The following is a 17,699-nucleotide window of genomic DNA, read 5'->3' as shown; positions in this document are numbered from 1 at the left end:
AGATATCCTTTCTTAATTCTTATTATAGTATTTTTTTTTTTTTCATAAATTAAAAAAATGTAGGAAAAGAAAGTGGAAAACAAATAGCGGGCACGCAGTTTGCGTTTTCCAGTATGGGACTCTGATCGAGATTGGAAGCTGAGTTGGCAAAATCTTTTGGCAAAAAGGATAAGCAATATATCAAAGCACTTTAAGTTCCGTGGTGGATAGCTTGAAAACGACGCCGTCGTTTACTTCATTAGCTGTCACTTCCAGAGAGAGAAAAGCGTCCAATTCTCCCCTTCTTAATTCTTTCTATAAAACTCAAAATGCCAAACTAAACTAGTGTCCTCCTCCTAAGTCCTAACCTCTAAACTAAACTCCTCAAACAAACAAGTTCAGTTCATTCAGATTCTCAATGGCAAGCCAAGCAGTAGCAGTAGCGGAAAAGCAAGTGATGGTGGTAGGTATCGACGACAGCGAGCACAGCACGTACGCGCTGGAGTGGACTCTGGATCACTTCTTCGCACCTTACGCCTCCGACCATCCTTTCAAGCTCGTCCTCGTCCACTCCAAACCCACTCCTTCCGCCGCCATAGGTCTCGCCGGCCCTGGTATAATTTGTTATTTTCGGAAATTTATTTTTGATTGGGGTTAATTTGAGTGAGAATTGTTTATTTATTTATTGTGATGGAAATTTGTAGGAGCCGCCGAAGTTTTACCGCTTGTGGATGCGGATTTGAAGAAGATCGCTGCCCGAGTTGTTGAAAAGGCTAGGGAACTTTGCTCCACTAAATCGGTATTTTTATTTTGAGAATCTTAATCTTGCTTTTTTTTTTATTTTTTTTTTTTAATTTTATCTTTAAGCATATATTGATTCTTGTTGCCTTAGGAATCTGACCCAGTGGGGGGAAGGGTCATAGGAAAACTTAGGTTGAAAAGTAGGAAACTGAGATTCTCAATCAACTCCCCTCTCATAATAAAAGTAAAAGATCAATATTCGAGTAATGGAAAGCTAGCATCTTAGTTAAGCGGTTCGGATGGGATGAGCGCAAGTAATTAAAAAATGTCACCCCAAATAGTGGATGTCATCAATTACTGTACATGGTCAACGTGTCAATTTGTGCACAAAATCCAGGCATAGAAAATTGGAAAAAAAAAATTGTAGGTTGGGGAGTTGAGGAAACAGAGAGATCATTACAGAGGAATCTGATCACAATTGAAAGGGATGCACATTGATTCAGTTCCAGCCAAGATATTAATGCTGATACCACTGTTTGCCACTTCACCTAAGAGGACCACAAAAACCAGAAATTCATTGACCAGCACCTAAGTAAATTTTGCAATTTTGAAGTTAAGCAATTTGGAGGCAATGTGATAGTGGTGGATGGTCTCTCAAATGGCACATAATGCTCATATTATGATAGTGAGTTTATCCCTTAAAAGTATCTATATATACACATATACATACATGCTTGCAAGTGTACACATACACAATACCTGTGTTTTGGTATCTTATGCAGAAATTGTCATATCTTACACATGGAAACTCACAGTTCTGAGCCCAGCCCAGGCAACTTCTTTTAATGTTTCCGAATGTATGCAGGTGCGTGATGTGATAGTGGAGGTGGTGGAAGGAGATGCTAGGAATGTTCTTTGTGAGGCAGTGGAGAAACACCATGCATCCATTTTGGTTGTGGGTAGTCATGGCTATGGAGCTATCAAGAGGTATTGATCTAAACCTTTATCTTTACTTTTGTTATCATAGTTTACAACTGTTGAATTATAAAGAAGTTAGTAGTGAACTTTTTTTTTGCCATTAGTCTGACATTTGATCTTGATCCAAACAAGTGCTTCTATTGTTGCCTGTAACAAGCAAGAACTCATTAACATGTTACCACTTACTACCTATGATTCATTGTTCGTTTCTAGGAAACTCTTGGTGGAATTATGTTGCTCATCCTCGCAATTTTTAACAATCAATTTAATTTTCATGCAGGGCTGTTTTAGGCAGTGTCAGTGACTACTGTGCTCATCATGCCCACTGTACGGTGATGATTGTCAAGAGGCCCAAAATCAAACACTAAGAGCCACCATACCATACCATACCTGCTTCACATAAAAATGTATTGCAGTTGGATCAGTCAAGGGATTATGCATAAAAAAATAAATTAATTTGATGATGTACAACGTGTTTTTCTATCTTTGCATTTGACAGTTGCTCTTGAACTGGAATCTTTTACTCAACTCAACTTTGAATGATATGTTGATATTTCATTGTAACCGTTCAATTAGGAATTGTTTCCCGTAAGTTATACTTGCACTTGCAAATAAGCATTCCAAGTTTCCAACTGCCAAAAAAGACCAGGCGCGCGCGTGTGTGTGTATATGTATATATTTTAATACATTGATATCAGCATCTCTGAAGCAAAGCATGTTTCCATGGTCATCAACTGTGAAACTATAAACACATCACAAAAGGACCAAATTAAAGCACTTTCTCAGTCCTTTACCATACAATCAAATATCATGGGTGAGCTAGCATAGCTCCTCTACATAATGTGGGAATTCACACCACTAGGGATGGCCATACCCATTGGGTAATGGATATCCAACCCTACCCGATCCAAATATTCCGGGTAATACCCGGTCATTAATGGGTAAAGCTTAACTGGGTAGGGTATGGATATTATCCGAATTATTCGGGTAGGGTATGGATAATATCCATACCCGACCCGCATTTAAAAAAAAAAAAAAACCCTAGACCCCTCTCTCTCACAGTTTCACTCACACTCAGACCCAACTTCTCACGGTTTCTCTCCTCACAGTCACTCTCTCTCTCTCTCTCTCTCTGTTCTGACTCGGCGATCTGCAACTCTGCGATCTGCGACTCTACGACTCTGCGAGTGGAGCTGAAATCGGCGACCAAAATCTTCATTTCTGATTCCAAAATCATAATTTCAGGCAAGCCCAATTAATTTCTGAAATGGGTTTTGTTGGGATTGTCACTCTCTCTCTCTCTCTCTGTTCTGACTCGGCCATGTTTCTGAGCCAACGATCTGCTTCTCTGTTTTTGTTTTTTGTGTTTTTTCTCTTTTTCATGAGATCTAATTTTGTGTTTTGCTAGTTTTTTTTGTTTGTTTGTTAGTATTATGATTGTATTTTTTTTAGGATGCATTTTTATTAGTTCGTAAATGTTGTTGTTGTTGTTGTTGTTTTTCTTAGGTTCTGTTTGTTTGCTGGGAAAATGTAGAAGAAAACTGAATCAATTCAAGCTTTTGAGTTTTGAGAAGTGATAATGTAGGACCTGAGGATTAGAAGCTTTGCGTAGTTGATCATTGTCTATTTAGCTTATTTATTGAATTTTGTGTCTTTAATTAATGATGTTCTGTTCACCTTTGATCTCTTGCCAAATGCATTTTTGGAAGAATGTGATTTCCAGTATGAATATAAAGAAGGTGTAGCTCAAATAAGAATTCTGGTCCTTGCTTATTCTGGCTGTATCTGTATCTGCATCAGTTAAAATCTAGAGGAAGATAGGGTAGTTTAAGTTATTAATTTTCATCTTGCCACCATTACTTGGTCAATATAAACTTGTATGAATATATTCATCGTTCAGACTTAAGAGGATAGCCCGAAAAAACATTGCTAGAAAAAGTAACTAGCACCGTATTCCCAACACAATATTAGTTGCAAAATTCAAGGAAAATCCAGATTATTATATCTATTGATGGTGATAAAGAGTATTATATGGTACATGGTGGTGGGTATGTGTATAGTTCATACCTTTAGGTTCTCCCAGTTATTTTATCATTGATGATGGATGTCTTTACATATTGAATTTGGAAATGATTTCTGTAACTTAATAGGCACACCCGTCATGGGTTCAATAAATATCTAGTATATGGAGTTACTATTATATGTTTGTGATTTGAAATCAATTTGTTGGATGTATCAATTTTTTATTGATTAGTTTTTTCTTTTTTAAGATAAAGCTATTGGTTAGTTTTTAAGTTAAAATGATTCGGGTAACATTCGGGTAAGTTTTGGGTATGGATATTATTATAAAAAAAAAATAAATAAATGGGTTTCGGGTTTCGGGTAGGGTATGGATATCCATGGATAATAATTCGGGTAAAATTCGGGTATGGATATTAATGGATATTGATATTCGGGTATCCATGGGTAAGTTTTTCGGGTCGGGTATGGATCGGGTATACCCATACCCTACCCATGGCCATCCCTACACACCACCCTCAACAAAGGAAACGCCCTAAATAAGGAATTCGGTTACGTCAATTGTAACTAACTAATTGAAAAGATAGGATACTAGTAACTAACTAATTGAAAAGATAGGATATTACAACAAATAAGGTTTTCCTAAATGGTTTAAGATTAATGTTATAGTCACAAACTATTTTACAATATTTTTACAAACTGTTGACGTGATCAATTCTTATTAGTTTTTATCTGAATTTATTATTATCAATTTGTAAAATAGTTTGTGTTTCTAGCATTTTTAATGTTTAACCCCTCTACATATATCTTTTACTATTTTTATTTTTCTTAATAGAGGTAGATATTCTCAAAATAGAGAAAACAATTTATTCATAATTACAATTACCACCCTTAAATAAATTTAAAAAAAAAAAAAACTATTTCGGAGATTAAAACCCAACGATTGCTTTTTCATGTTTTGAGTAAAATATATAATAAAAAAAATGTTTTTTTGTTCAAAAATTAAATGTAGGAAAATTGAAAACAAACGGCGAGCACGCAGTTTGCGTTTTCCATTATAGGAGAGGAGACTGATTGGAAGCTGAGCTGGCAAAATCCTTTGACAAAAAGCAATAGAATTTTTCAGAGCACTACTTATTAGGCCTTAGCTTACGGGAATCATGAAGCAGAAGCATCGAATGAGTCACGTGGATAACCAGAAAACGACAACGTCGTTTCCCTCATTACCTGTCAACAGAGGCTTCCAGAGAAACTGAGAAAGCGTCCAATTATGTCTCCTCTCTTTCTTCTATTATAAAGTCAAAATGCCAAGTGTTCCAAATCCCATATAAACTAATAAACTCCACAAACAACAAAACCTCTGATTGTCACTCTTCATCTTCAATGGCAAGCCCAGCAGTAGCAGAAAAGCAAGTGATGGTGGTAGGTATGGACGACAGCGAGCACAGCACCTACGCATTGGAGTGGACTCTGGATCACTTCTTCACACCCTTCGCCTCCAACCATCCTTTCAAGCTCGTCCTCGTCCACGCCAAACCCACTCCTTCCTCCGTCGTAGGTCTCGCCGGCCCTGGTAAACAAAAAATAAAATAAAATAAAATAAACTTCCATCTTTTTCATGTTTTATTTCATCAAATACCCAACAATAAAAATGATTCGAAATGATATTATATAGCTAGAAATGGATTTATAGACGTGGAATATTATTTTTTGTTTTGGGGTAAGTTTGGTTTATTTGAGTGAATTGTTATTGATTGTGATGGTTAATTTTTAGGAGCCGCCGAAGTTTTACCGATGGTGGAGGCTGATTTGAAGAAGATGGCTACTCGAATTATTGGAGCGGCCAGGGAATTTTGCCTCAGTAAATCGGTATTTATTTATTTTTAATTTTATTTTTTGGGATTTTAATCTTTTTTTCCTGAATTATTAAATGTTTCAAATATAGTTTTTATTTATTTATTATTATTTAAAAATTTTAACTCGATAACTGGGGAATGAAAGGATTTGAATCTTGGCGTCAAACACTAAGAGGTGACAGTTAAATTACAAAGCTGTTTGGCAATATTAAAAAAGTCAATATTACAGGCTTTACCATATTTATATAATGCTGACATGATACGTTTGATCATATGCTGGTCTCAAAATTTTATCATTGAACAATTCAATGGCTTTAGAAAGTTAATAATAATAATAATAATAAATGAAGTTTTAGTTTTGTTTTTTTTCTTTATGCATACATTGATTAAGCTGAATAATCTAAGACTAGGAATCTGACACAGTGGTAAGGGTGGTCTTTGGAAAACTTACTAGCTAGGTTGACAAGTAGAAAACTGATTCTCAATGAGCTTCTAATTCAAACCCCTCTCATAAAAGTAAAATATCAAAATTCAAAAGTAATGGAAAGTAATTAAAGAATATTATCAACCGAAAGAGTGGAGGTGGGCAATCACTGTACATGGTCAACTATTCAATTTGTAGACAAAATCCAGGCATAGAAAATGAAAAACAAATGTAGCTTGGGGAGTTGAGCAAACAGAGAGATCATAGCAGAGGAATCTGATCACAAATGAAAGGGATGCACATTGACTCAATTCAAGCCAAGATATTAATGCTGGTACCACTGTTTGTCACTTTGCCTAAGAAACCTACAAAAACCAGAAATCCATTGACCAACATCTAAGTAAATTTTGTAATTTCAAAGTTTAGCACTCTGGAGGCAATGTGATAGTGGTGGATGGTTTATCAAATGGCATATAATGCTCACATTATGATAGTGAGTTCATCCCTAAAAGTGCTTGCGGCATCTCTAACTATTCGGTTAGCGTCTTTCACTTAATGAATCATGCGTTTTTCAAAGCATTACTATTCCTGAGTGTGTATATATACACATATACATATATACTTGCAAGAATACACATACATAATACCTGTGTTTTGGTATCTTATGCTGAAATTGTCATATCTTACACATGGAAACTCAAGAGTTTTGAGCCCAGCCCAGGCAACTTCTTTTAACGTTTCTGAGTGTATGCAGGTGCATGATGTCATAGTGGACGTGGTGGAAGGAGATGCAAGGAATGTTCTTTGTGAGGCAGTGGAGAAACACCATGCATCCATTTTGGTTGTGGGTAGTCATGGCTATGGACCTATCAAGAGGTATTGCTCTAAACCTTTATTCTCATTTTTGCTGTCATGGGTTACAACTGTTAAATTGTAAAGAAGTTAGCACTGAACTTTTTTATTTATTTTCTGCTATTTGATCTTGATCAAAACAGGTGCTTCTATTGTTAACTGTAACAAGCAAGAATTCAATAACATGTTACCATTTACTACTTATGATTCATTTTTCGCTTCTTGGAAACTTTTGGTGGACATGTGTTGCTCATCCATGAAACTTTGAAGTTTTAACAGTCAATTTAATTTTCATGCAGGGCTGTTTTAGGCAGTGTCAGTGACTACTGTGCTCATCATGCCCACTGCACGGTGATGATTGTGAAGAGGCCCAAAATCAAACACTAAGCTACCATACCTGCTTCACATAAAAATGTATTGCAGTTGGATCAGTCAAGGGATACTTAAAAATAAATTTGATGATGTACAATGGGTTTTTCTATCTTCGCATTTGACAGTTGCTCTTGAACTGGCATGTTTTACTCTGCTCAGCTTTGAATGATATGTTGATATTTCATCGTAAGCGTTTGATTAGGAATTTGTTTCCCATAAGTGACAGTTGCACATAAGCGTTCCAAGTTCCAACTGCCAAAAAGAGCAGGTGTATTTTATTTTTATTCATTGATATCAGCATCTCTGAAGCAAGGCATGTCTTCATGGCCTTCAACTGTACAACTATAAACATATTACGGAAGGACCAAAGCACTTTCCCAGTCCTTTCACCATACAATCAAATATCATGGGTGAGCTGGCATAGCTCCTTTACATAATGTGGGCATTCACACCAGCCTCAACAAATTATTAGCTTTTCAGAAAACATATAGCTAAACTCAACTAAAACTGTCCTGCGTCACAATTTGTCAAAAAAGACAATGTTCATCAACACACCAATTTTATATTATTTTCTCTCTCTCTCTCTCTCTCTCTCTGTAGACCTCCATGGTTGAGCTCCTCCTTGAATTCATTCACCCTCTTGAACTCATCTTCCCCTCTCTCTTTAGATTAGCTCAGGTGGTTGTGGCTCCATTTTCAAAATTGGGTCAAGTGGCTGTGGTTGGGTTGTGTTTAATCTAGATAACTGGGTTTGTGTTGGTTTATGCCTTTATGGTTTAATTTGGGTTTGATATGTGTTGGTTTATGGGTTTGATCTCTGTGTTTGGTTTGATCTGTATTTTGTTGTTTTAGATAAGAAATTAAAACCAACCATGGAGAACAAACTTTGTTCTCCATAGTTGGTTTTAATTTCTCCATTCATAGAATAAGTGGAAAGCTGCATTGCTTTCCACAAAGTTATCAGCTTTAAAAATTTAGACGCCATTACATACAACATTCTCCATTCACTTTGTTCTCCATAGTTGGTTTTAATTTCTCCATTCACAGAATAAGTGGAAAGCTGCTTTGCTTTCCACAAAGTTATCAGCTTTAAAAATTTAGACGCCATTACATACAATTTTCTCCATTCATTCTCATAAAAAATTCTTTAAAGATTTATATGAGATCAAAATGAATTTTGTATTTAATAGAATAAGTGGAAAGCTGCATTGCTTCTAAAACTATTGTAGGACTCGTTAAGGCTACTTTTGATAGAAATCAATGGCGCCATGAAAGAAAAAAGAAAAAAAAAAACTTTTGCAACGGCATCTAGATAAATCTTTACGCTGGGAAATGTTAAGTTGACACAAGTTCGTCCTCTCACCAGCCCACATTAACTTCTTCAGTTCTTTGAAAACATTACAAGTTTTAAATTATGCATTTTCCAAGGCAGCCCAAAGAAAAAACAAATCTCCATTTGTGGATTTACAACTCCTTTGTAATATTTTTTTTTGAAAGTTTGTGTTCATTATGTTTATAGTTTATACCATTGTACGATGAATTTTGTGTTGATGAATTGTTGAGTCCATTGGATTAAATTAGCAAAACATGATAAAATGTATTCATGTTTTATGTGTTTAGCGAGTCTTGAGTGTGTTTGAAAATTGGTTCAAGTCCAAGACAAGACCGAGGATTCAAGCCTGAGAAGAATTGAAGTTTCTTGAATTTTGATTAAGGGTGTCAATTCGGGTTAGCGTGTCGAGTTTGTGTCATGTTGAGGTAGGGGTGTGCGACTAAATGACTTGACCTTAACCTGACCCATTTAATAATCGTGTCATGATTCTTCAACCCTAAACTGACCTGTTAATGAGGCAAGTTGACCTGACCCAACCCATTTGACATGCTTTATAAATTAGGTTGACACGAATGTAATACAACTCATTTCAATCTGCATAATATTTAATATAATATCTATCTAGAAATAATTTTTTTTTACATCCTAAAAATAGTGCATACACTTCAAGTTTTCAACTCACATTCAAAATAATATAATTCAACAAAAATATAACATTTATCTAAAAATAAGTTCTTTACATTCCAAAAGAAGTGCATACACTTCCACCCAAATTCAAAATAACATAGTTTAACAAAAATAGCATAGTTCAACAAAAATATAATATCCTTGGAACTTGAGTATCAATATTGAAAGAATTGGAGCAAACAATAAATTAATCCTGAATATGACTACGATTATCATCCATAGAGAGAGAGAGAGAGAGAGAGAGAGAGAGAGAGAGAGAGAGAGAGAGAGAGAGAGAGAGAGAGAGAGAGAGAGAGAGAGAGAGAGCAATAATCGGTTTGAAATTTTGAGTTTGAAAATTAGGCGTGAGACAATAAGATAGTAGAGTGAGTAGTACAGCTTAAATAAATAAATAAATAAAAATTAGATATTTATAAAAAGGTTTAGAGATTTAGGATTTGTAGGGTTTAGAGATCTAGGGTTTGTAAAGTTTCAATTTTTAATTATATCCCTTGTAAATTTTTGTAATTACTCACTTTTCTTTTTAAAATTAAAATATATGTCGGATATAAAAGGTGTTTGACAAATCTAAAATAAAATAAATATTTATTTGTTATATGAGTTAAATAGGTTGTGTTAAGTGAGTCATTTCGGATTGAGACAAATAAATTGGTGTGTCAAACGTGTCTATTGTAAGTTATGTAGGTTGACCCGCTTATAACACATTTTTTATCGTGTCACTTTCTAGTCGACCCGTTTATGAACCAAACTCATTAAGGCACAATCATAACCCATAAAAACCTATGTCGGGTTCGTGTCGTATTCGCGGATTGGGTCGAACGTTGACACTCCTAATTTTGATACCAACTCAGATCGATCAAAAGTTACTAATCTATAGAGAAATTTGTAAATTTGGAGCTGTGTTGTATAATGTCAATAAGTTTTACATGAGGTATCAAATTATATTTTAATTACTATATTTGTAGACTTTAATTTTATGTAGCGGATTTGTTTTTCTTGGGGTTGGTGGTTAAGCCCTCATGACTCGTAATAATTTTTACATAGGAATAGTGATTCCATTGGTTTTTCAACGTCATCATATTGCATGTTCATGTGTTTTAGCTATTTTTTATTTTATGAAATATTATGTGTGATTACATTGACCAAGCCTTGAACATAGTTGTACTAATTAATATGCTTGGCTTAATAATTGGTTAATTAGCACAATTAGGGCCTAAATCCCCTAACATGAACAATTCTATTTCAATATTGTGGGAGGAAGGAACACCTACACCAAGTGGATGACATATCGAGGGCATTCTGCACCTCGTTCTTCACTGAAAAGTGGTACTTCTCCATCTAGTGGAGGTTGAATAGTTATATATAGGGGAAAAAATTGCCTCAAGCAATTAATTAAGTGTAAAATTTTGACCTTTTTAAAGTTTAGACGCATTCAACTATTTTCTTCTCCACCCATCCTTCTACGATTATTAATTTTTAATTTTGAAGGTGACATTTTTATTTCTCTTTTAATTCCTACCTTCGTCGAGAGTGACTTTGATAATGATACCCTTTTTTTCACCTTAATGTCACTTTTATTCGATATGATCAATTGTGAATCTTCCATGCATATAATACACATGTTAATGACTAATGAGCCAGCAGATTTGATCAATCATAATTACAAAAATTAAAGAAAACCACTTGCTCTTTTTATATTTATGTTACATCCGATATCAATTATATATACTTCATTTGGAGTATCTGATAGTGTTTTTCAGTGTCGTTCTAGTTTGAGAAAAAAAAAATCTTTTATATATATAAAGAGTCCTTAAGCATACAATTAAAAAAAAAAAAGGACCTTAAGCATGCTTTAAAGGGGACAGAGAAAAGGGTTTGAACATTGTATCATTTTATAGCCCTCATGGTAATGAGCCAACAGATTTGATCAACTATTACTAGAAAAATCAAAGCAAACCACTTTTTCTTTTTAAATATAAATATAATTTAAAAAAAAATACGTTAAGAAATTTAATACCATATAACTAAACACTTAATCACAGCCTTAAAGATTTTATCAAACAGTGAGTACTTTATTTAGCTCTCATTTTCAAGATCCATCCTTCTACTATAATATATTTTCCTTCACAAGCAGCAAGAGCCAAGAGATACCTTTGAGATATACTGTCAGATATTTTCATGCATGCAGCTTCAAGAAAAGTGGGGGCAAAATAAGAAGCTAAAATTTTCACAATTTTTCTTTTTAAAAAATTGTATATAGTTTGTCATATCACTTCACTATAGTAGAATACTAGTGTTCTTTGACATATGGCAATGCTACAAGTTTAACAATGGGAATAGACAAGTTGATTACTGATGATGCCGAAAAAGTTACCAGTAAGCTGCACGCACTTCCAAATCAAAACAAAACCTGTAAAACGAAAAGAGAAGACCTAACAGAGAGCACCGGTGTGGTGCCGGCCAAAAACCCTCTGAAGGTTAAGTTAGAGTTTTTCACAACTCTAAAGTGTCAGAGTCGAGTTAATTATGCGTACCTTGATTAACGAGGGTTTTTGGGTATTTATATTGGTGTAGGGTTATCATCCATGCCTTGGCCAGGAAACCCTTTCCTTTTAGGATAACACCTCTTCGACTCGGCATACCTTATAGAGTTCTTTTCCTTATAGGAGTCTTTTGATTATGGTGAAACGTGTAACGCAAGAACTCTCTTTATTCACGTTTGTGTGGAGATCAAGTAAAGCCATATTAGACTTATCGCGAGATGCAAGTTGATTCCGGTTAGGAATCCTTAAAGCCTAATCAATACCAATGGAGGCCAAATGTTACAACCGTCCACTACGTGTCCTTGTAATCATTGACCCATCGACCATCCACATGTCAATACCGTATTGTCATGCTTCACGAAGAGAGATCTGTCTCCTATTTTATCCTCTTCAGTTGCCCCTTCACTCCTTAAGTCCGTTGCTACAAACTAGACAAACTCATGGAGTGGCAGTCTTCCTTTCTCATGGCAACCTATCGAGACAAACGGGCTAGGATTATTTATGACAAAAGGACACGTGGCCTTCATCTATTAGTTGTTCACTCTAAGCGAGGTGTCCCTTCGTATTTAGTGCCCTTTGCTCTATAAAAGCTTGCCTTCTCTTTCTTCATTCTCACCTTCTTATAGAAATTTTGCAATCGGAGCGCCACCGTCGTTTACTTTGTGCACTTGTACCATCCTGCTAATCTCTTCGTCATCTCATACTGCTTGATTTCAATCCGGTATGTACTTCTCTGAACTTTTTCTCTTTTTTTTTTTCCATGCACTTTCTATAGACCCGTCAGTGTTTTAGGTTTTACCGTCATATGTAGGTAATGTCTAGTACGTCAAGAAATCATTCGCTTGTCCGCTACAGGGCGGGCTACGATGAAGGATTCCCGTCAGGTCAAAAAGACCCTGACACTTCAAGTGAAGAAAGGAATCCGTCCACTACTTCTCCTTCCTTAGATGACGAAGGTTTGGAGTCAGATAGTTCAGAGGAGGCTTCAAGTGATGGCCTAGACGGCGTCGATCCCCCTGTTCAATCTGTAATTGGTCCTAACGACCTTAAGGAGTTCGTAATGCTACCCCTATGGACGGTCAATAATTTTTTAGGTCTACGGTCAAAGAATCTCATTTCAAAACAATTAGGTCCAAATACCAAATTCCTGACAACATCCGTCTTCGTCTCCCCCATAAATCCGAGAAATGTTACTATAAGGGTGTTGAAGGTGTTGGGATTTATGAGCAAATGTTAAAGGCAGGGCTCAGATTTCCTCTAAGCTCTCTCCACCGTCGACTATTTCAGTATCTTGGTTTATCCGTCACACAAATCTCCCCAAATGCCTGAAGGGTTTTCATAGGCATGGAGGTCTTGTACGGGGCCATGTCAGACGGTGCACGAAGGCAGACGGTGGAAGAATTTTTTCACTGTTATCGTCCCACTGAGATCATAAAGTCAAAGGGTATGTATAGTTTCGTAGTTAGGAGCCCATTGTTGAGGCTCGTTCATGATACACCTGACTCTAATAGGGACTGGAAGAGTAGGTATTTTTTCATGGAAGAGACGAGTGGATGTGTCGTCTAGGGGATAACACATTTATGCCCGTCGACACAACATAGGGCATAATGCCTCCGTCGGGTATGCACTTGGATTAGTTCCCGTGTGTTCAAACCTTACTTTTATTTTTTGTAAGTTACTTTAAACGTCTTCTTTTGCAGCTCGAGACTGTCCACAAGTTACATTGGAGCAGTGGAGCTTCTTGGAGAGGATTTTTAATAAGACGAAGTTCGAAGAGAGGACGTGGGCAAAATTACTCACCCTTGACACACTCCACTGGTATTGTGAAGGCCCCGAACCAACTTCAGCCACCCGTCATTATGATAATAGAGTTCGCAAACGTAAGCCCGTCATTAAACGCTTTCAGTTTCTTTTACTCATTCTTTTCTAATGCTGCACATCCATCTTTTCTTTATAGAAATGGACGCTGTCAAAAGAAGAGCCTTCATCAAGCAGCAAGCAGCAAAGAAGAAACAGGAGGCCGGTCAACAGATTAAGGGGACGGGTTCATCCATTCCGTCCAAACAGAAGCAACCGGAGAAGATGGACCGTCAATAAAAGAAGCAGAAAACAACCCCTGAGCCCGTCGTAGCGCTGGAAGCCGAGACCAAAAGAACAGTCACTCCCATGGGGCATGGAAAGGGTAAAGGTTTGATGAAAGGTCCAGCTCCTGCTGGTGAGAAACCACCAGTTCTTCTGTGAGAAGATTCTGAATATGCCTTGGAAAACTCTCGTCTATCATCACTGTTGATGATTATGAGGACCTTGGTAACCACGCTACAGAGGCGATGGGAGAGACGGGCCTTTTTACCATTGCTCAGGTATTTTAAACCCGTCCTCAGCCTTGAACCCGTCCTTCCTTATCCATCATTTATATCATATTCATTTTCACTTTGTTTTCAGGCCATGTTGATGATGAAGGGGCTAATGGGTCGTTGTCTAAATCATGAGACAACTTTGGACCGTCTTAGGAAGAAGAATAAGCTAATGGAGGACGAGCTTCATGATCTGAAGGCCTGAAAGATCAATATGGAGAGAAAACTCACCTGTTCAGAGCAGGTCAGAGGAGAGCTAGAGAGGTAGATGGAGCAGCTGACACAAATCTTGAAGGATAAAGAAAAGGAGGTGACAAACGCCAGGAATCAGCTCTGCGATGCCAAAGAAGAGCCGATACGGGAGTATTGTGACTCCAACCTTCTTTTAGCAGAGCTTGGGAGCTCCTTTGCTAACGGATTTGATGATGCCCTCTGTCAAGTTAAGGCCTCATATCCAGATCTAGACGTGTCCCATGTCTCTATAGACGCCCAAGGGCAAACACTAGCTCACTCCGTCCATTCAGAGAGTACAGAAGATTTGTTTGCTGTTAATGCTCCTCTTGTGGACGGAGGCACTCTTGCTTAAGATCAACCAAACGATAATCAGAAACTTGAAAGCACTCCCTCCCAGCATCATCAATAGTTTTTTTTTTTTTTAAATGTCAAGGACAGCTTTTAACCGTTATAATTTGTTTGTGGACATAATTCCTCTTGTAGGATTTAACTAGCTTATTTGCTTGTTTTTATCCGTCGTGCATTATTTAATTTATGGCTCGTACAATAGATAATCTAATCATGTCGCAGGGGTCCGTCCAAATGTGAACTTGTATATACGATTAAGACATCTTTTACCTGTGAGGTCCGTCCATCTCATAATTTGTCTCATACTTTCATCCTTGAGAGGATGATCCGTTCATTTTTTAGACTACATATTCATCCTTGGATGGTCCGTCCACTATGTAGACTTTGTATTTTTTCATCCTTTTTGGATGATCCATCCACTATGTGGACTTTGTATATTTTTCATCCTTTTGGATTATCCATCCACTTTGTGGACTTAGTATATTTTTCATCCTTTTAGATGATCCATCCACTATGTGGATTTTGTATATTTTTCATCTTTTTGGACTACATATTCATCCTTGGATGATCCGTCCACTATGTGGACTTTGTATTTTTTTTTCATCCTTTTTAGATGATTCGTCCACTATGTGGACTTTGTATATTTTTCATCCTTTTGGATTATCCGTCCATTATGTGGACTTAGTATATTTTTCATCCTTTTGGATGATCCGTCCATTATGTGGACTTTGTATATTTTTCATCCTTTTTGGATGATCCATCCACTAAGTGGACTATATTTTTCATCCTTCTTGGATGATCCGTCCACTATATGGACTATATCTTTCATCCTTTTTGGATGATCCATCCACTATGTGGACTTAGTATATTTTGAGCAAAACATATTCCATATGCTTTGAATAAACTCCTCATTATAATGGATTGCTAGAATATTGTTCATAAAAATGAAAAATGCCATTTGGCTCTAAAAGTGCTGTTAGGAAATAAAAACTAAAAGATAAACTGGAAATGAGGTAAATGATGTTGTTGTCTCTGTCCTTCGCCTACTGGTAGTATTTCTTCAGGTGCTCCGTGTTCCATGAGTAACTCAGCTTTTTTCCGTCTAGTGTTTCTAAGTAGTACGTTCCCTTCCAATGCCATGAAATGATCCTGTATGGTCCTTCCCAATTAGGACCCAGTTTCCCTTGAGAGGCATCATTTGTAGCGCCGAGTACTTTTCTTAAGACCAGATCTCCCACCTGAAAATCCCTGTGCCTAACCTTGGAGTTGTAATGCCTTGTCATCAGGTCTTGGTATCGCACTAATCTCTGTGCAGCTGTGGCCCTGACTTCGTCCACAAGGTCGAGCTATAAACGCAAAGCTTTGTCATTCTTGTTCTTGTCGTAGTTCTCCACACACAGTAGCTTGTTAACCGTACCTCTGCCGGTATGAGAGCCTCACTGCCATATGCCAATCGAAACGGTGTTTCCCCTATCGGTGTTCTCGCCGTTGTCCTGTGTTGGCGCCATCTGTGGGAAAGATTTAGCCTTTGCTTTATCCCTGAGACAAAAAGTTGCATGGCACTCACTCGATCGATGGCAACAACTAACAATCAAGGCGATGAACCACACTCCACAACTCTAGAGAGGCAAGTCCAAATGCTTGCAGCGGTGGTTGAGCGCCTAACCAAGCAGAATCGTGATTTAGAAGAGCAACTGCGGCAAAGGAATGCACACCTAAGCTCACCGGAAGAAGACCAAGAAGGTGCTAGCGCGGAGGGGACGAACACGGAAAGGCCTGAGCGTAGCAACGCTCGGAGTAGACCGGAGCGGCAGGAGACCAACCGGCCATCCATCTCGGACACCTTACCAACTCACATAGCAGCTGAGATGCAGGAAATGAGGGAACGGATGGATGTGATGATGAACGCCCTCAGAGGTTGAATCTCTAGCGACCTGGATGACCTAGTCCATAGAACGAATTCGCCTTTCATAGCGCTCATAAGTTCATGCCCCTTTCCCCCAAAATTTCGCATGCCTCAGGTGGAGAATTACGACGGATCCAAGGACCCATTAGATCACTTAGAATCTTTCAAGACCCTAATGCATCTTCAGGGTGTATCGGATGAAATTATGTGTAGGGATTTTCCCACCACGTTGAAAGGACCTACGAGGGACTGGTACAGTAAGCTGACGCCTAATTCCAACGGCACTTTTAAGGAATTAGGCGCACAGTTCGTATCACACTTTATCGGGAGTCACCGGCATAAGAAGTCTACCGTTAGTCTGATGAACATTAGGTAACAAGAAGACGAGACTGTAAGATCATACATAGCCCGCTTCAACAAGGAAGCCCTCTCAATAGACGAGGCTGATGACAAGATACTTGTAGTAGTGTTCACAAACGGGCTGCAGAAGGGTAAGTTCTTGTTTTCTCTGTATAAGAATGACCCAAAGACTATGTCCGAAGTGTTTTACAGGGCAACGAAGTACATGAACACAGAGGATGCCTTACTGGCCTGAGAGAAAAAACCTAGAAAAAGGGAAAGGCAAGAAGATATACGATCGGATAAGGGACGGAAGATGGCTAGAACCTAAGAGCGACGAGAAGATCGACGACCCAAACCGCCCACGGGAAGATTCACGAACTTCACCCCTCTCACAGCCCCAATCGACTAAGTGTTAATGCAGATCAAAGATGAAGGAACCCTGATGTTTCCTGGCAAGCTGAAGGGAGATCCGAACAAGAGGCCAAAAGACAGTACTGCCATTTTCATGGCGATCATGGCCACAATACGACGGACTACATGACTTAAAGCAGCAAATTGAAGCCCTCATTAGGCAAGGAAGGTTGCAGAGGTTTGTGAGGAAGGAGAGAACGGATCAACTCCAAGAACAAAATCAGCAACGGGAGAACGAACGTCCCAGGCCACCTGTAGGAGACATACGGATGATTGTAGGGGGCACTACTTCTGTAGGGTAGTCCAAAAATGCCAGAAAG

General features: G+C 37.8%; 2 protein-coding genes across 2 annotated transcripts; both read left to right on the top strand.

Annotated features, from left to right (window-relative positions):
* The first annotated feature begins 208 nt into the window (after nt 1-208).
* On the top strand, nt 209-2,270 carry LOC142613574 (universal stress protein PHOS34-like). Its single transcript, XM_075785968.1, has 4 exons — nt 209-593; nt 684-778; nt 1,586-1,707; nt 1,979-2,270. Exons 1-4 carry the CDS (start codon nt 398-400, stop codon nt 2,064-2,066), a joined length of 501 nt encoding a protein of 166 aa, XP_075642083.1. The 5' UTR covers nt 209-397; the 3' UTR covers nt 2,067-2,270.
* A 2,697-nt stretch (nt 2,271-4,967) lies between these two features.
* On the top strand, nt 4,968-7,411 carry LOC142611735 (universal stress protein PHOS34-like). Its single transcript, XM_075783853.1, has 4 exons — nt 4,968-5,290; nt 5,492-5,586; nt 6,752-6,873; nt 7,149-7,411. Exons 1-4 carry the CDS (start codon nt 5,101-5,103, stop codon nt 7,234-7,236), a joined length of 495 nt encoding a protein of 164 aa, XP_075639968.1. The 5' UTR covers nt 4,968-5,100; the 3' UTR covers nt 7,237-7,411.
* Nucleotides 7,412-17,699: the final 10,288 nt, after the last annotated feature.

This window comes from Castanea sativa, chromosome 10, assembly GCF_040712315.1.
Source record: "Castanea sativa cultivar Marrone di Chiusa Pesio chromosome 10, ASM4071231v1".
Lineage (NCBI taxonomy): Eukaryota > Viridiplantae > Streptophyta > Magnoliopsida > Fagales > Fagaceae > Castanea > Castanea sativa.
Note: the sequence above shows the minus strand (reverse complement) of the source record. Positions and strands in the feature narration are given on the sequence as shown.